Raw genomic sequence first — 20,293 nt, forward strand, 5'->3', positions numbered from 1 at the left:
ATTTTTTTCTTGTTTGAACTCCACTATGACAAACATTCAAATTCAAATGAGAGATAATTGATATTTTATTATAAAAAAATAAGTTAAAAATCATGTAATGGCTCTTAAAAGAGAGGAGAAAAAAGAGGCTTCTAGTATTTTTAGGAGCTATTGAGAGTCTCTTGGAGTTCTATTTTTTCTCATGCTCCTATTTTTGGTCTTAAGAGCCTATTTGAGAGTCTATTGGAGCTGCACTAATGAATATGCTCTAATGAATAATTACTACTCCTTCTGTCCCGTGTAGTTCTATGTATACGTATGGGGTGTGACACAGATTTACTGATTCGGAGTCACGTCCGGTTCTCAGACCTGCCAAGAACAAATCTCGACCGGTGAAATCATAATGCGCATAAAGTGGGTGTAGTGTGAGTAAAATAATAGGACCAATTAATATTTAACGTATAAAGTGAGTGTACCGGAAAAAAAATGGGTGAAGTTAATCTTTTATATTATAAAGTTTTATATTATTTTTGGAATCTATACAATTGAATGGTATATCCAAAAAGAAACCGTATAAAAATGAATTAGACGAGGAGTAATGAAACAAGGACCAGTTAACAGTCTTGACCGTCACCATGGAGCAACCATATTTGATGCCAAAACATCGAAGACCCAGCTTATGGAGTTGGCATAGACCTGCAAGCATTGACCAACAAGCATACTTTTCTAAATGTGGAAAGCAAGGCAAAAACTGACGGTGCACATTCGCAGAAGACCATTCGGATAACAAGATTAAAGGAAACTGTGGTGTGGAGCTTCACCTGTAACATCAATACCAGCTGACCAGAACTTTACATCGTACACATTGTCATATCCGTCGAAAGACTAGCGTGTTTCAAGGGCAATTCCTTTTGGAGTGTATTGCAGAGCTTTCCGATTTGTGATGCTACCGCAGAAAGCAATTTTTGAGGTAAGTACTGAGGTTGTGGTGGCAAATGCTGAGAATTTTCATACTTGTTTGGTAGTTGAAAAGTCTTGGAGAGCGAGAGCCTGGGTCGGCCTTGGGTAAGGCGACCAAGGCGAACGGTTAGGGCACCATTATTTTAGAGGCACCAAAAAATCTATGCGTATATAGTATATATAGATAAATTCATGCATTTATATATTTACATGCATGTGAATTGATTGTGTTATTAATCTTAAAACAATATTGAGTCAATTTTCAAATGAGTGATATTTTTGATACAAACTTACAAAGTGAGTGACTAAATTGAGTCAATTTTCAAATGAGTGAGTAATTTGATATATTTGAACCAAACGAATTATGACATTGATATTTATCCCAATTTAAATGTATGTAAATTTTTGTTTTACGATTTTGAAAAGGCTTAATGACCTTTTAGCCCTTGAAGTTTGGGTGGAAGTTCCGATGCGGCCTCGAAGTTTAAAAACGTACCTTTCGACCTTCAAAGTATTTTTGTCGTACCTTTTAGCCCTTATGGCATATACTGGTATATAACGGGGTGGACAAAGTTGACATTTCACACGTGAGGGTTAAAAGGGACATTAAACATTAAGGGTTAAAAGGAACATCTAATGTATTTTAATGTATTTTATAGGGATTAAAAAGGAACGAGATGTATACTTTAAGAGTTAAAAGGTATGCCCAAACTTTACCCCGAATATGAATTGTCAACTTTATCCCCCGATTTATACCGGTATTTTTAAAAATGGCTAAAAGGTACAATAAAGATACTTTGAGGGTCGAAAGGTACGTTTTTAAACTTCGAGGCCGCATCGGAACTTCCACCCATACTTCGAGGGCTAAAAGGTCATTAAGCCATTTGAAAAATAGAAGTACTATTTTCAAAATTCGTTTAGGGCACCCAAATCTCTGGGGCCGGCCCCGCGGGGAGAGCAGACAAGGGGAGTTATAGGAGTATGATTGCTATATAAACAGAGCTATGGACTGAGGAACAAGAATATACAGCAACAATATACACACCAAGAACATACACTTCCGATATCGAAAAGCTAAACACGAAAATGTCCTCCTGTCTTTTTTTCCTTGTTGTTCTCCTGCATTTTTCCTTCGGGTTAAAACAGCTAGAGTCGACCACTCTTAGTTTTAATACCACCGACGCTAAACACAGTATTCGGATGGCTAAAAACATTACAATTGAGCCAAAATGTCAGAGTAAATGCGGAGACCTGACGGTACCATATCCGTTTGGAATCGTATCAAAGGGTCTCAAGTGTTCCATAGACCCCTCTTTTGATATTACGTGCAACAATTCTTTCAATCCTCCCAAGGCCTTTATACAAACTGGTAACATTCAGGTGTATGATATATCGGACACTGAGTTAAGAGTATCAACTTTCATGTCTTCCAGATGCTATAATCAGCCCGGCTTTTTAAATTACACCGAAGCTCGGGTTAATGTTGAACCTCCGTATATATATTCTGACGCAAATGTGTTCACAGTTGTTGGTTGTGATGACTTTGGCAGCCTTTTCAGAGATGTAAATTCCGTTTCCCGTAAAGGATGCATGACAACATGCGACGACGCTGAGGATGTCGATAAAGATGAGTGCTCCGGCAATGGTTGTTGTCAAACATCCGTCAATCTTGACAAGTATTTCCGAATCGGTCTTTCAAGCGATTTTAATCATACATATAACGTCTCATCATTTAACCCGTGCGGTTATGCATTTTTGGGTGAGAAAGATAAATTCAAGTTTCAAGGCACATCAGATCTTAATGATCCAGATTTCCGGAACAGGACTAAGGCTAATGTTCCTATAGTACTAGACTGGGGTATAGGGAAGAACAATTGCATTGAAGCACAGAAAGACCAAGCTTCTTATGCTTGCAAACATGAAAATAGTGACTGCATAAATGGAAGTAGGTCTGGTGGATATCGTTGCATTTGCAGAGATGGTTATGAGGGTAATCCATATCTCAGTCCAGGATGCCAAGGTAATTAATCTAACTCTTCATTCTAATTTTGAATATTTGGAGTATCTAATGAGCTGATTTAATCTAATTTAATTGTTTGATTGTAAGATATAAATGAATGTGAACAACATACACATGGTTGTGAACAACACTGCAATAATACTCAGGGGGGTTTTAATTGCTATTGCGGATCCGGCTACTCTATTGATGTTCGTGATGGCAAAAAATGCACTGCTAAAAGTGTTTTAATTGCTAACGGCAACAGGATCAAGTTGGTATTAGGTAAATTAGTTCTCAGCAATGATCCATACATATGCATAATGTACTGGAATAAATAATCATGTGATATACGGGTGTATCATGCAGGTTTGGTAATTTGTTGCCTTTTAGTAATCATCGGAATGAACTGGCTGTACTGCATCATGAAGCAGAGAAAGCATTCTCAATTACGAGAAAAATTCTTTGAGCAGAACGGGGGTTTTCTCTTAAGACAACAAAGTATTTCTGAGGGAGGTAGTATCGAGTCTACAAAACATTTCACTTACGAAGAATTGAAGAAAGCGACCAACAACTATGCTGCTGATAGAATAGTTGGACAAGGTGGTTATGGTATAGTTTACGAAGGAATTTTACCTGATCAACGTGTCGTTGCAGTCAAAAGGTCTAAAGTATTGGATACGAGTCAAATAGATCAATTTATCAACGAGGTGGTCGTTCTTGCACAAGTTAACCACAGAAATGTGGTCAAACTTCTAGGATGTTGTTTAGAATGTGAGGTGCCATTGTTGGTATATGAGTTTATATCTAATGGCACTTTGTTCCATCATGTCCACAGTACTGACGGAGGCTTGTCATGGTTATCTTTAGACAATCGGTTGAGAGTTGCTGCTGAATCTGCTGGTGCCCTTGCGTATCTTCATTCAGAAGCTTCTATGCCCATTATGCATAGAGATGTCAAATTAGCCAACATATTACTTGATGACAATTATGTTGCTAAAATATCTGATTTCGGAGCCTCCAGGCTGGTACCCATGGATCAAACTAAAGTGATCACATTAGTCCAAGGAACTTTAGGCTACTTGGACCCTGAATACTTCCATACAGGTGAACTAACCGACAAAAGTGACGTTTATAGTTTTGGAGTGGTCCTTGCAGAGCTCTTAACTGGAAGAAAACCAATTTCCATGGAAAATTCTGGGGAAGAAAAAAATTTAGCCACGTATTTCATTACTTCCCTCAAGGAGAACAGATTATTTCAAGTTCTAGATCGTCGAGTAGTGAGGGAAGGGTCGATGGATCAACTTCAAAACGCTGCTCAACTTGTGAAGAGGTGCCTTAGCCTTAATGGCGAGGAAAGACCACCAATGAAGGATGTGGCGACGGAAATGGAGAGTCTAAGGAAATTAACCAAACATCCTTGGGCTAATCAACATGGCACTGAAGAAACCACAAGCTTGATCGTTGATAGAGAGATTCAGCATTCAGACCTCTATGAAATTCAGCTAACTACTCATGGTGAGAATAACTCTGAACAGTATAGCTCAAGTACTACTGTTAGTTTGTTGCACCAGCCAACCACCCCTCGTTGAGATATATCTTGAACTCCATGATTTGTTTATAAATCAGGCATGTGTATCCTATAGTTTCATTTCTATGTTTAGTTACCAGTTTGTTGCACGGTTAATTTCTATCTAGTTATGCATACGTATTCGATAAGGAGGTTTCTATACAAGTAGCACACTTTATATGCAAATAGTTGTATATTTTAGTAGCAAAGTTTTACATAGTTCATTAATTGTATATTTTATAGGATTTCTTCCTGGCTGATAAGATCTATCTTGTAAGTTTCGCATAAAAAATTCTCGCTATAAAATGTCTGAGTTGAGCGAGAACTGAACTCCTTGTCTGAAACATGATATAGGGATAAATTCTTACTCCGAGACTATCTCATTTTGTTTTTCGTTTCAATTAATTACTAACTCCATAAAATCCAGACTTTAAATCATCTTCAGTTTTAAATTTAAAAATGTCTGTTTGTGTAATAAGTCAAAAGTCGGCTTAAAGTAAGCAAAAAGCGACAAGTCAAAAGTACTTTTTTCAGTGACATAATTTTGTTAAAACTTTGTTTTAGTAAAAGTTGCCCATAAGTGATAAATCACCGATAAATCACTTTTAATTTTATTATTACATTTTTAACAACCACTAAATCATTAATAAATCAAAATTATCTAAATAGACATTTTAAGTTCTTTGCTTATCCTATTAAATCACTTAAATCACGTTAAATGATAAATCATAGCTTTAATTTGAGTAAAATTTGACAACCGAGCTTATGGAGTTGCATAGACCCGCAAGCATGGACCAACTACTTGCGAAGCTTACTTTTCTAAATGTCGAAAGCAAGGCAAAAACTGACGGTGCACATCTGCAGAAGACCATTCGGATAACAAGAATGAAGGGAACTGTGGTGTGGAGCTTAATTCACCTGTAACATCACTACCAGCTGACCAGAACTTCACATACTACACATTGTCATATCCGTCCAAAGACTTGCGTGTTTGAATAACATTTCATTTTTGGAGTGTATTGCTGAGCTTTCCGATTTGTTATGCTACCTTAGAAAGCAATTTTGAGGTGAGTATTGAGATTGTGGTGGCTAATGCTGAGAATTTTCGTACTTGATTGGTATTTGAAAAGTCTTATATATAGAGCAATGCACTGAGGAATAAGGATATACAGTAAGAATATAAGCTGATGATATCAAAATAAATAAAAACAACAATGCACATCTTTGTTGTTCTTCTTGTTTTTGTATTGTTGCACCTTACTAATGCGGAAATCATCACAAAGCATGGATGTCCAAGTAAATGTGGAGACGTGACGGTACCCTATCCATTTGGCATTGAAGGTTATAACTGTTCCATAAACCCCGCGTTTGATATTATATGCAACCATTCCACTAATCCTCCCAAAGCCTTCCTCCCAGGAAATAATAGTGATGTTGAGGTTTATCACATATCCATCAACAGCACCGAGTTACGGGTTCCAAATTTTAATTTATCCAAGTGCCCTCCTTCTGGTAACAAAGTCGATTCCCCTATTATTTGGGACTTTAATTTGGAGGGAACTCCATATATGTATTCCAACTCAAATGTGGTGACAGACTGACAGTTGTTGGTTGCAATTATTCTGCGCTAATCAGCCCAATTAGCGATCCCTCGGTTACAGGATGCATTACCACGTGTGAAGACACTGACCAAGTCCGCAAAGATGAGTGCTCTGTAGGCAGTGGCTGTTGTCAAGTACCCTTTAGTGATCAGCAGAAGAACTTCCAATTTCAACTTGATATCTATAATAATGGAAGTACAGGTTGTGCGCATCGTTTTTCAGTAAGAAAGAAAGATTCGAATTTAGAGGTAAATCAGATCTTGACGATTTAACCTTCCAGAAGAGGAATTTGGCGGCTCCTGTAATACTGGACTGGGTTATTGGGAATACAAATTGCAAAGAAGCAGCTGAGAACCAGAGTTCTTATGCTTGCAAAGACGAAAATAGTGACTGCTTCAATGCAACGGGGTCGAGTGGATATCTTTGCAGGTGCAAACAAGGTTTCAGGGGCAATCCATATCTCAGTTCAGGATGTGAAGGTATTTAACTAAAACAGAGATCTTCCTCTTGTTGTAGGACCAGGTAATAATTGTACTATTTAATTAATTTAATGTGACCGGGTGTTTCCATTTTGCAAGATATCGATGAATGCAAATCCAGAAGATAATCGATGCCAACAAAGATGCAATAATACTCCCGGGAACTATATCTGTTCTTGCGAAGATGATTTCTTTCTTTTTGAAGATTATAAATGCATTGTTCTAGGCTCCACCTCCCAAGGCTCCAACTCCCAATTGATCAAGGTTTTAATAGGTAAACTTATGATCACTATTTTTTCTACCAACAAAACCATATATCTAGATTATTATATCTGATCCTTGCGTTTATAATGCAGGAACAGGATTTGGGTGCCTCTCCTTAATCATATTAATGAATTGGCTGTGTTGCATCATGAGGAAAAGAAAACATATGAAGCTAAAAGAGAAATTCTTCCAGCAGAATGGTGGTCTACTGTTAGAACAACATAATATCGGGGAGGGTGGTTCTATTGATTCCACAAAACATTACACCGATGAAGAGCTAAAAAAAGCAACCAACAACTACGCGGCTGATAGGATTCTTGGACAAGGTGGTTATGGTGTAGTTTACAAAGGAATCTTACCTGATGATCGTGTAGTTGCAATCAAGAAGTCTAAAGTAGTGGACAAGAGTCAAATAGAGCAATTTATCAACGAGGTGCTGATTCTTACACAAGTTAACCATAGAAATGTGGTCAAACTGTTGGGATGTTGTTTAGAGTGTGAGGTACCATTGTTGTTATATGAATTTGTATCCAATGGTACCTTATACCATCATGTCCACAACATTAGTGGAGGCATGTCATGGCTGTCTTGGGAGGATCGGTTGAGAATTGCTGCTGAATCTTCCGGTGCTCTTGCATATCTTCACTCTGCAGCCTCTATACCCATCATCCATAGAGATGTAAAGTTGGCTAATATTTTAGTGGATGATCATCATGTTGCCAAAATTTCAGATTTTGGAGCGTCCAGGTTGATACCCATGGATCAAACTCAAGTGACCACCTTAGTTCAAGGAACTATAGGGTACTTAGACCCCGAATACTTCCATACAGGCAACTGACTAACAAAAGTGATGTTTATAGTTTTGGAATTGTCCTGGCAGAGCTCTTAACAGGAAGGAAACCAATCAGCATGGACAATCCTGAGAATGAAAGAAATCTAGCCACATATTTCATAACCTCCATGAATGAAAACCGATTATTCCAAATTCTAGAGCCTCGGGTATTAAGGGAAGGGACATCGGACCAGTTTCAAAAGGCTGGTGAACTTGTAAAGAGGTGTCTTGACCTTAATGGTGAGAAAAGGCCAACAATGAAGGAAGTGGCAATGGAATTAGAGAGCTTGAGGAAATTTACTAAACATCCTTGGGCTAATCAGCCTATCAATGAAGAGACAACAAGTTTAATAGCTCATTCGAGGATTCAGCATTCAGACCTCTATGAAATTAAGCTAAGCTCTCGTGATGGGAATGGTTCTGAATCTGAACAGTATAGCTCAAGTACTACTGTTAGTTTGGTGCACCAGCCAACCACCCCTCGTTGAGATATATCTTGATCTACATTCATGATTTGTTCATAAATACATGAATGTATATCCTAATATTTCATTTCTCTGTTTAGTACCAGTTCAATACACAAGTTCATTTTTGTCAAGTCATGCATACCAATTCGATAAAACGGTTTTCAGTTTTCATGTTTATGATGTAATTAGCATACTTTAACAGTCTTTAAACCTTATTGTAGTAGTTCAATTAATATAGTTGTAGTTGTATATATATATAGGATTCAGCTAAACTTCTCATCACTACAAGAAAAATTGTTAAAAAAAACTTCCAACAACACATCTGTCAAAAATTCACAAATAAATTTCCAACATTTATCATCAAAAATATGTAATCACATTTTTACAATAAAGAATATGTCAAAAGTTTATGCATGTGACAACCAAAATCGTTGGAAGAACAAACTTTTGACCGCACGAAAGTTACACGATATTTGTTGGAAATTCATTCTTCTTACCAACCAATTTTGTAAGAAGATAATATTTCCGACAAAAATACAATCACTAGGAAGTTCACAACTTATGACAAGTTTTATCTGTCAAAAGTTGGTGTGAACTTCCAACAGATAGTTTGTAAGAATTTATGTTTAAATTTTTATTATTATTTCATAGAAATTCATTTAAATATAAATAAATTATATTCCTGACAACAATGTACGTCAGATGTTAAGTTTAATACTATAATATCCTTGAAGTAGGCTCTACGTTTATTTTCCGACAAAACTGAAACTTCCAATGAATTTCAGAACTTTGGAGTACAAGTTTTCCAACAAAGGTATTCTGTCGGAAGAAGGCATTCTTCTGACGGAATACAGGCTAAAATGTCTGTCGGAAATACATGTATTTGGTGTAGTGTGCTCAGATATTAGATTCAGTTGTTTTTAGGTATATATGCCTTATATGTGAAGAATGGACACATTGTAGAAATATTTGCTTTAAAATTGAGCTGGAGCTTTGTAATACAATTGCTCCTGGTTTCACAGGGTTCAGGATATCTATCTATGCTTTTAGACTACTTCCCAGTTATATGAAGTTGCTGGGCAACTTACATTCCACAGGAGCACACATACGTTACATATGCATATGAAGTTGCCAAATCAAGTCATCATTGTGCCTCGTGTTTCATTTCAGTGCATTGACCGTCATCGATAAATCTTTTTTCTTCTGTTTAAACTGACAATTTCGGCTACATAAATGCAGAGGAGAATTCAGCACACAATGGAACACAAAATGAGAGCTCAAGACATCATTTTTGTCAAAAAATGGTATAAATTTCAACCAACGGATATGTCAATCTAGAGCTGCAATGGTTACAATGAGAGATTATTGAGTACTTTCTACATGTGATCAGTATCACTTTAAGTAATTGTTTAAATCAGGTTTTCTTTTATTTTTATGCACAGTTCTAGAAAAAAACTGGAGACTCACACAGATTGTTATGCTAGTTTCTTTATGAGCGTCATTAATCAGAGCGAGCTCTGATACCATATTGAGAACGAGAACTGAACCTGGACACAAGACAAGGACTATGGGGGCAGCAAGAACCAGAGACTTTGGCATTGACGCGACATGAAGACCAAGACCGCGACGACTTTGATTGCGAAATGAAGTCTACTTTAAACACTGAGAACAACAATTAATGGTTCTTCCTTTCCTAAAGTTTATAAAGTACTCTGATAAATACACAAAATGTTGTATCAAGTACTTGTCTTTGAATGATCAAGCCTTCATTCGTTTCATGGCGTGCTCCAACAAATATCTTCAAATAGTTCCTCCAATAATGTGGACATAATTTCTGCGATAGTGTCCAAACTTTAGGGACTTTATAAATAGCTTTTCATCACTATACAGTGTGAATAGCTTTTCCATTATGTCATCTTTATTAAATACTGGTGCTCGTTCATTCTCGAAGTACCTCCTTTTTTCTAAAACTTCTTTTAGCACTTCAGTTGTCCTGAAAAAGTCTTACAACTAAAACGTGCAAGTGGGGGCGGACAATTCTGGCTGTGATAAAGAAATGCAAGAGACTAGTAGCCTGTTCTGGGCTTAAAACCTCGAAAATGTCTGTTGTTTCCGTAAGAAGTGAGAAGCCGGTTTAAATTAGAAATAAGCCGAAACAGACTTAAACAGTACACAAGTTCGTTTGAGGTATTTTTTTCGTGTGACTTAAATTTTTTTGAACCATTTTTTATTATAATAATTAAGGTAAATCATAAGTTACCCATAACTCACATTTATTTTTATTATTATATTTTTACTAACTCATAAGTCAATAATAAGTCATAATTATTCAAACATACGTTTTAAACCGACAGCTATCGTATATTTGTTAAATTCTGTTGTTTTATATTTTTCAAATTAAATTATTTAAATTTCAAATTATTATTAATTAGATAATCAATATAACTAAGTTACAAGAAAATTATTTTATTAAAATTTATTGATATAAAGAAATTCAAGAAAGGAGGACATACACATTACAAACTTATTAATTTTTTTATAATTCTAATTATTTCCTAAAATATTTATATAATTATTATCAGTAACTAAGAACAATTGTATACCGTGGAAAAAAAAAAAGGAACAATTGTATACAATTTTTTTATATGATTTGCAATCAAATACAACCTAAAATAATTTATTTCGAAAACAATAGGGTTTCTTTTTAATTGAATTCACTAAAAAACAGGTGAATGCCCAATACAACCTTTTTACATCAACTGCTACCCAAAATGACTAGAGCAGGAAAAGTGACCAAAATGACGAGAGAAAATCGCATTCAGAGAATGCGTATACTGTTTTCGCATTCCTTGGATGCGCATGCTCTGACTGATTTGATACACACGCATTAGCACTATGCGAGGCAACGCTAAACTTCATATTTTTTTTAAATTAGTTACACATTTCTAGGATGTGTGCTAAGTATATACGCATTGTCAAAATGCGCATACTTGTCTTACATATCACAAAACACACCCCGGACACAATAAGTGAACCCGAACCCAGGAGCACTTCATGAATGACGTCGCCACCGACCTTCTGTCAGAGATCCCGTGCTAATTACAAGTTCTCAAAACACTGACTAAACCCTAGTTTAGTAACATATAAATAATACTCCCTCTGTCCCATTTAATTCTATACGTTTCTTTTTAACTGTTCGACACGCATTTCAATACTCTTATAAAATATAGTTCCGTAACTTATTTTTGAGATTTTCTTTTTCTGTATAAAAATATAACATCTAAACTTTAATTCAGAAAAGAAAAATTTTAAAAATAAATTGCACAACTACACTTTGCAGGAGCATTAAAGTCCGTGCCGCTTCCCCGTCCCCCAATGTATACAACTCAGGCATTAAAATAATAATACATGCGGACTTGCAGTGTGTAGGTGATGAAAGAAGAAAAAAAAAAAGTGATGTGTGATGTGTCTCGTATGTATAATAAAAAGAAAGAGAGATGGGATGGGGATGCATATACTTCAAAGAAGGATACACGATGTACTTGGGTAGTAGTTGGGTTTGATATTGTACACGCATTCGTCGAATGCGAAGATGAATGGTTAAAAAGGGCAACAACCCCGACATTAGTTATTTCGGGCATAGAGTACATGAATATTAGTTATTTAGGTTATTATCTCCTAAAAAACAAGATAAAACTAACACCCCAAAATGATCGGTTACGTCCATAAATGATCAGTAATATACCTAAAACCGACCATATACGATGGTCGATTTAGGCACATTGGTAATGTTTAATGTATAAAACCAACCATCTCAGTCTCAATTTTAACTGGTGCAAAAAACTTGCACAAGCAGGGCCTACACTGACAGCTAGTGCCACTTGGATGCAAGTGCCACGTATGCACATATAACTGATAGGATGGGTGGTCGGTTAAAATGTTTGACCGGTAATGATTAGATGTTTTCGGAGTAGAGTAAACCCGATCGAGCCGGGGTGGGGTTTATTCTAGATAAGCTATGGCCTATTAGAACCAACCAACTGTAACCGACCAACGGAGGTGGTTGGTTAAGTCTCCTTGGTCGGTTTTATAACGGAAGCGGCTGGAGTTTTTAAAATCTGACCAACCATAACTGACCGGCTCTTTTGAAGACGTTCGGTTTTATGCGATGTGAAATGGTAAGGCCAGTCGGTTATGACAAAGTCAGTCGGTTTTCTAGCTTGTGGAATGGTAATCATGATCGGTTATGATTTTTCGGGTGGATTTTCTAGGATGTGGAATGGTATACACAGTTGGTTATGGGATGTGGAATAGTATATCAATAAATCACTTTTATTTTTACTATTATGTCATTAATAAATCGAAATTGTCAAAACAGACATTTTAAGTTTGGAGCTATCTAAGCCCCTCTTAACTCAACCAACAAACTCACTGGACTCTAAGCCCCTCTTAAAATAATTTTTGAAATTACTTTGAAATATTATAACAAGTCATAAACTTTAAAAATAAAGTTGTCTGAGTAACTAATATATTTATAATATATACTCAGATAAATTATCCATCAAATTTATTTTTATTATTACGTTTTCAATAATTTCAGTCATTTATAATATAAAATTATTAAAACGGATATATTAAACACTTAAAGTTAAGGGGAGAAAAAACTGTGAAATATAAGATGGTGGCAGAGACAAGGCAGATCCTTCTTCCTCTGAGAACAGATGGGCAGGAGAACCCTAGAAGAAGTGGGAACAGTAAATATGAACTTGAGGGGCAGTGAGGTTGCTACTCTCACATATTGATATAGGAAATTACATGTTATGGCATCATGATTTTACTATAAACTTCAACACTTAATAGTAGTTGTTAATATGTAATGTTTTTATTGTGTAGTATTAATAGAGTCTGAACTGATGGCAATTGTAAAAGGACAGAACCCTCTGTTGGTGTTTAACGTTGTATTTGAAACAACACTGCGTCCACTACTTGGTGTCTTATTTCAGTATGACTGGTTTGTTATTTTCTAACACAGGATAAATCTGACATGAATTATGAATGGCTATTAGTTCGCTTCAGTTTTGTTCTATAACGCGCTTAGATGAAATGACCTTGAAGTTTACAACCTTCAAAGGTAGTAACATGTAAGGATGCGTTCACTAGGATGGAATGGAATGAGGGGGAAATGGAATGAAAATATATAAAAAAAAAGTTTTATGGAGAAAGAAGAAAGTATGAGACAATAATGATTAAAAATGAGTGAGTTAAAACTTTTCATGAAGAAGATGATAGGGAAACATGATGAACAAGTGGAATGAAAATTCCTTTCATAACATGTGGGTTATAATGTAGTTCAAATAGTTAGAATGGATTGATTGAATGAATGAAAATTATAAACAATTTCTCTAATTACCCCCAATTTATATTAAAATACCATTCGATTCTCCCCTCATTCCTTTCCATCCAAATGAACACAGTCTAGGAGTATGATTTTAACTATACCATATTATGCGAACAGTGAGTTTCGTTTGCTGTTGAAAAGTCTTGTATAGCTATAAAGATTAAGCGTGTGGGCACACAAGTCATTCATGCTTTAAAAACAGAGCTATATGTGCAGTCGGGAATCGAATATACACACCAAGAAAATACATTTCCGCTATCGAAAAGCTAAACACAAAAATGCACTTTGGTCTTTTTTTCCTTGTTGTTCTACTGCATTTTTCCTGGGGGTTAAAACAGCTAGAGTCGACCACTCTAAGTTTTAATACCGCCGACGCTAATCACAGTATTCTGATGGCTGAAAACATTACAATTGACCCAAAATGTCAGAGTAAATGCGGAAACCTTAGGGTACCATATCCGTTTGGAATCGTATCAAAGGGTCGCAACTGTTCTATAGACCCCTCTTTTGATATTACGTGCAATGATTCTTTCAATCCTCCCAAGGCCATTATACCAACTACTAATATTCAGGTGTATGATATATCCAACACTGAATTAAGAGTATCTACTTCTGTTTCTTATAGGTGCTATAATCAGTCCGGCGCGGTTTTAACTAAGGAATCACAGAAAGTTAGTTTAGCGGCAACTTCATTCCTGTGTTCTGCCGCAAATGTGTTTACAGTTGTTGGCTGTGATGACTTTGCCAGCATTTACAGAGATCCATCTTCCATTTCACGTAAAGGATGCATGACAACATGCGACAACGCTGAGGACGTCGATAAAGACGAGTGCTTGGGCAATGGCTGTTGTCAAACACCCGTCAATCTTGAGAAGTTTTTCTCCTTCGGTCTTTCAAGCGATTTTAACCATAAATATAACGTCTCATCATTTAACCCCTGCGGTTATGCATTTTTGGGTGAGAAAGATAAATTCAAGTTTCGAGGTACATCAGATCTTATTGATCCAGCTTTCCTGGACAGGACTAAGGCTAATGTTCCTATAGTACTAGACTGGATTATTGGGGATAAAAATTGCACTGAAGCACGTAAAGACCCAGCTTCGTATGCTTGCAAACATGAAAATACCGACTGTATAAATGGTAATCAGTCTGGTGGATATCGCTGCAGTTGCAAAGAAGGTTATCAGGGTAATCCATATATCAGTCCAGGATGCCAAGGTAATTAATTTAACTGCATTTAGATGGTTATTCTAATTTTGAATATTTGGAGTATCTAATGAGCTGATTTAATCAAATTTAATTGTTTAATTGTAAGATATAAATGAATGTGAACAACATACACATGGTTGCCAACAACACTGCAATAATACTCAGGGGAGTTTTAATTGCTACTGCAACTCCGGGGACTCTATTGATGTTGATGGCAAAAACTGCACTGCTAATGCTAATGGCTCGAACTCCCACGGGATCAAGTTGGTATTAGGTAATTTAGTTCTCAGCAATGATCCATACATATGCATATAATGTACTAGGCTTAATGCCCTTTTAACCCTTTTTGGGGGGTTGTATCGATGTTGCCTCAAAATTTAACTCGGCCGATTCAACCCTTCAAATATCCGATATGTTCACATTAGTCCTTATAACCGGGATGAAGCCAAAAAATGGTATATAACGAAGGGTAAATTTGACAATTATTATTGAAGATAAAGTTCTCGTTCCTTTAACCCCGAAGAATACATAGATGTTCTTTTTAACCCCTAAAGAATACATTGAAATTCATTACATGTTCCTTTTAACCCTCAATGTCTAATGTCTTTTTTACCTTCACGAGTGTGTGAAATGTCATGATTGTTCATCCGTTATATAACGTTTTTTGGTATGAGCTAGGGGTAATCGGAACATATTGAATACTTGGAGGTTTCAATCGGCCGAGTTAAAACATTGAGGCCGTATCGGTATACACCCCCAAACATTAATGAGGGTTAAAAGAGCATTTAACCAATGTACTAATATAAATAATTATTTGAGATACGGGTCCATCATGCAGGTTTGGTAATATGTTGCCTTTTAGTAATCATTGGAATGAACTGGCTGTACTGCATCATGAAGCAGAGAAAGCATTCCCAATTAAGAGAGAAATTCTTTGAGCAGAACGGGGGCTTCATCTTAAGACAGCAAAGTATCTCTGGGGGAGGCAGTGTTGAGTCTACAAAACATTTCACTTATGAAGAATTGAAGAAAGCGACCAACAACTATGCTGCTGATAGAATAGTTGGCCAGGGTGGTTATGGTATAGTCTACAAAGGAATTTTACCAGATCAACGTATAGTTGCAGTCAAACGATCTAGAGTATTGGATACGAGTCAAATAGATCAATTTATTAACGAGGTCGTGATTCTTGCACAAGTTAACCATAGAAATGTGGTCAAACTTCTAGGATGTTGTTTAGAATGTGAGGTACCTTTGTTGGTATATGAGTTTGTATCGAATGGCACTTTATTTCATCATGTCCATAGTACTCATGGAGGCTTGTCATGGTTATCTTTGGACAATCGTTTGAGAGTTGCTGCTGAATCTGCTGGTGCCCTTGCGTATCTTCATTCAGAAGCTTCTATGCCCATTATGCATAGAGATATCAAATTAGCCAACATATTACTCGACGAGAACTATGTTGCCAAAATATCAGATTTTGGAGCCTCGAGGTTGGTACCCATGGATCAAACTAAAGTGATTACATTAGTCCAAGGAACTTTAGGCTACTTGGACCCTGAATACTTCCATACAGGGGAACTAACCGACAAAAGTGACGTTTATAGTTTTGGAGTGGTCCTTGCAGAGCTCTTAACCGGAAGAAAACCAATTTGCCTGCAAAATTCTGTCGAAGAGGAAAAAAATTTGGCTACATATTTCATTACCTCCATCAAGGAGGACAGATTGTTTCAAGTTTTAGATCGTCGAGTAGTGAGAGAAGGAACGAGGGATCAACTTCAAAACGCTGCCCAACTTGTGAAGAGGTGCCTTAACCTTAATGGTGAGGAAAGACCAGCAATGAAGGAAGTGGCCATGGAAATAGAGAACCTCAGGAAATTCACTAAACATCCTTGGGCTAATCAACATGGCACTGAAAAAACCACAAGCTTGATAGTTCATACAGAGATTCAGCATTCAGACCTCTATGAAATTCAGCTAAGTTCTCATATTGGGAATAACTCCGAACAGTATAGCTCAAGTACTGTGAGTTTGGTACATGAGGCAACCAGCCCTCGTTGAGATATATCTTCAACTCCATGAGTTGTGTAATTATATATATTCATAATTAAATACATGCATGTGTACTACTGCTACTGGTCAGTAGCTTCGGTTGTTGAGCCTCGTGCAATTAGTTAGGTTGTGGTCTTCCTGTGTTGTTCCAAGTCGGTCGTACTCTCTCCATTTCAAAATGTACGACGTTTTGATTTTTTGCACGTAGTTTAAAATTTTTTGACCATGTACTTATATTTATTATTTTTAAATTTTTTTTTAGATAAAAGTATATAGTCAGAATTTTAAAGTATAAATTTTTTTTAAAAAGAAATTATGATTCTAGGTGCTTGGTCAAAACACTTTGATATGTGTCTAAAAAGTCAAAGCGTCATACATTTTGAAACGGAGGGAGTATACATTTTGAAACGGAGGGAGTAATAGAATAAGTAAGCGAAGCAGACGATAACAGTCTGTTCTCTTGTATCCTAATATTCATTTCTGAGCTTAGTTACCACTTACCAGTTTGTTACACGGTTCAACTTTATAACTCATGCATGCGTGATGCGTATTCCATAAAAAGGTTTTAAAAGTTTTTGAAAGAAAAATTAATTATTATTAAAGCAAGTCATCCAAGACTACTGATGCAACAATAATATAGGATAGATTATCCTCACTGAAACTACAGTCAGATCCCCACTGAAACTACAGTCAGCCCTCCAATAGAGAAGCTCGCGCCAAAGAGTGCGCAACCTTATACTAATTAGTAGACCATTTTACAAAATGCAAAGAAAAAGAATCAAAAATCAGACATCAAAGCCTTACACTTTAAAAGAAGAGTAAAATGCAGGATGTGTACCTCTAGTTATACACTTATGCATTTTGTGTACCTATGATTTCCAATCTAGCAAAGTGTCTACCTCCAGTTTTAAAATTCTAGCACTATGTGTAGTTCCGTTAGAAATCATTTAATGGAGTTAGTATTGCAGGGGCAGTGGTGGTAATTGTGATAAAGGTCTGCGTCACTGTGTGTATGTACTGCATAAGTTCAGCTTGTTTTTGTTTCGAAGGGACCCGAACTGTCTAACCATGAGGGCTCCTTTTCATTTTCTGATGCAGTTAAGTACTCCATAAATTATTTACGATTTTCTAATATTATTTGATATGATTTTAATAGGTATATATAATATAATTTAATAATTTATTTATAATTTTTTTTATAAATGTTTAAACATTAAATTTTTATTCAAATTATTTTTAAATAATTTATAAAATTATACTGTGTTGGTGTATTAAAATGTATATCATCCCCGACCTTGGGGAGAAGACTCTTACCGCTCTATCTGAGTTGTATACATCGAAAAACGAGACATGGGATACATTTTAATGTTATTGAAAAATATAATTCTATAACTTATTTTTTATATTTAAATTTTATTAAGAAAAAAAATTTAACATAATTCGTAGAACTATATGTTAGAGAAGCATTAAAATACAGTGGCCTAAGTTGACAATAAATTATAGTTTAAATATATTCTTCTTTATTACATATATATATAATTAGTAAATTATTATATTCAATTAAAAGATTTTTTTTGCAAATTTTCTCATGAATATAATATGTATTTATATACATTATTATCATGTATTTTATAGAAAAATTAATATTTGTAATTCCTTTCTTTATGAAATAAATATTTGTAATTATAAATTGGGATACACAAATATAAGATATATAATTACTACTCACTATGACCCCCTAATTGCTTATCTTGGGAGACAGGATTTAACACGAATTTTAAAACTCCTATAAAAAGTAGATTCATAATTTATGTTATACTATTTTTTGTGTTTAATTAAATAATTTTGAAAAATTGTTTCATAAATATAATAGGTATTTATATAAATTATTATAATATATTTTATAGAAAACAAATATTTTAAATTTTTTCATGAAATAAATATTTGTAATTAGGAATTGGGATCCAAAAATATAATATGTATAATTAATTACTATTCTCTTTGTTCCCCTAATTATTTATATTGGGAGATAGGTTAAGTACGTATTTATAAATTTTTAAAAAATATAATTTAATAAATTGTGTTTAAAATTAATTCCAAACAAAAATTTAATTTTGAATATTTATAGAAAAAGAAATCTTGATTTTGTTTTTCCTTGGTTGAGAGAGCAGAGCAGAAGCAGTGTATACGCACATGGATAGCTGTTGGTCATGTAATTACCATCCCTGCCCTTGCACAACTAACTCCGGTAATTGCTTTTTAACAGAAATACACGCAATGCAAGAATAAGGGTTAAATGGCGTTTTGGTCACTCAACTGACCGGAAACTTGCAATTGGGTCATCCAACTCAAAAAGCTGTCAGTCACATCATTATACTCTTAAAAATTTTCATTCAGGTCACTGGCCGTTACACTCCGTTAAATATTTGACGGAAAGCTGACTAAGCGTCGTGACTGGGCTTAAATAAATCCACCATGGCATGTACAGTCGACTGAAGTGGCATTTTGGTCACTCAACTGACTACAAACTTGCAATTGGGTCATCAAACTCAAAAAAATTTCATTTAGGTCACTTATCATAATATCCGTTAAAAATTGAAAAAAGAAAGAATTAAAAGCTATCATGCAACACCTTTTTTCCATCTTAAAATTTTTTAAACTTATTAACAAATGAAATAAATACACAAACATAAAATCAGTAGTTTCACCCACAAAAACTTAATATTTATTTATCTTTTATCGTTTTATATATCTTAAGGCCATTTTTTAAAAAACTTCATACTTATAAATTTATTGTCACTTTAAAATATTTTTTGGTCATCGTGAAAAAGTCCATAAAAAATTTAACGAGTTTTTTCAAGATGACCTCAAGATATATACAATGATGAGATAAACCAAGATTTGTTAATAAGTTTCGAAATTTTCAAGAGAGAAAAAAAAGTGTTGCATGATAGCTTTTAATTATTATTTTCTCAATTTTTAATGGATATGATGATAAGTGACCTAAATGAAAGTTTTTTGAGTTTGATGACCCGATTGCAAGTTTTTAGTCAGTTGAGTGACGAAATCGCCACTTCAGCTGACTGTACATGCCACGGTGGATTTTTTTTAAGCCAAGTCATGACGCTTGGTCAGCTTTCCGTCAAATATTTAACGGAGTGTAACGGTCAGTGACCTGAATGAAAATTTTTAAGAGTATAATGATGTGACTGACAGCTTTTTGAGTTGGATGACCCAATTGCAAGTTTCCGATCAGTTGAGTGACTAAAACGCCATTTAACCCGCAAGAATTTTGATGTTGGAGGTACACACTTTGCTAGTTTGAGAAAATGAGGTACACAAGGTGCACAAGGGTGTAAGTATAGGTACACACCATTTTACTCTTATAAGAACACAACAATATAACTTCTGTTGAACACATGTTTAAATAAATATTTTAAATTTATTATTTATTAATTATATTATATTTATTATTTTATTATATTA

At 35.2% G+C, this 20,293-nt stretch overlaps 2 protein-coding genes across 2 annotated transcripts; both read left to right on the plus strand.

The window, feature by feature from the left end:
• Positions 1-1,947: 1,947 nt before the first annotated feature.
• Positions 1,948-8,285, plus strand: LOC108219183 (wall-associated receptor kinase 2). The gene is given in 8 exon segments (XM_064092154.1): positions 1,948-2,959; positions 3,047-3,220; positions 3,305-4,522; positions 6,167-6,354; positions 6,448-6,585; positions 6,685-6,859; positions 6,942-7,676; positions 7,679-8,285. Coding segments are annotated over 8 exon segments (4,053 nt in total). The 5' UTR covers positions 1,948-2,025; the 3' UTR covers positions 8,170-8,285.
• A 5,425-nt stretch (positions 8,286-13,710) lies between these two features.
• On the plus strand, positions 13,711-17,050 carry LOC108216540 (wall-associated receptor kinase 2-like). Its single transcript, XM_017389330.2, has 3 exons — positions 13,711-14,764; positions 14,862-15,029; positions 15,594-17,050. The coding sequence occupies exons 1-3, from the start codon at positions 13,825-13,827 to the stop codon at positions 16,814-16,816; spliced, it is 2,331 nt and encodes a 776-aa protein (XP_017244819.1). The 5' UTR covers positions 13,711-13,824; the 3' UTR covers positions 16,817-17,050.
• Positions 17,051-20,293: the final 3,243 nt, after the last annotated feature.

This window comes from Daucus carota, chromosome 4 (genome assembly GCF_001625215.2).
Source record: "Daucus carota subsp. sativus chromosome 4, DH1 v3.0, whole genome shotgun sequence".
Lineage (NCBI taxonomy): Eukaryota > Viridiplantae > Streptophyta > Magnoliopsida > Apiales > Apiaceae > Daucus > Daucus carota.

Excerpts from the sequence above, each read along its gene's own strand:
- LOC108216540 (XM_017389330.2), top strand. The coding sequence starts at position 13,825 with ATGCACTTTGGTCTTTTTTTCCTTGTTGTTCTACTGCATTTTTCCTGG. Across the intron at positions 14,765-14,861 it reads TATCAGTCCAGGATGCCAAG|ATATAAATGAATGTGAACAA; the intron begins GTAATTAATTTA and ends TTTAATTGTAAG. Across the intron at positions 15,030-15,593 it reads CGGGATCAAGTTGGTATTAG|GTTTGGTAATATGTTGCCTT; the intron begins GTAATTTAGTTC and ends TCCATCATGCAG.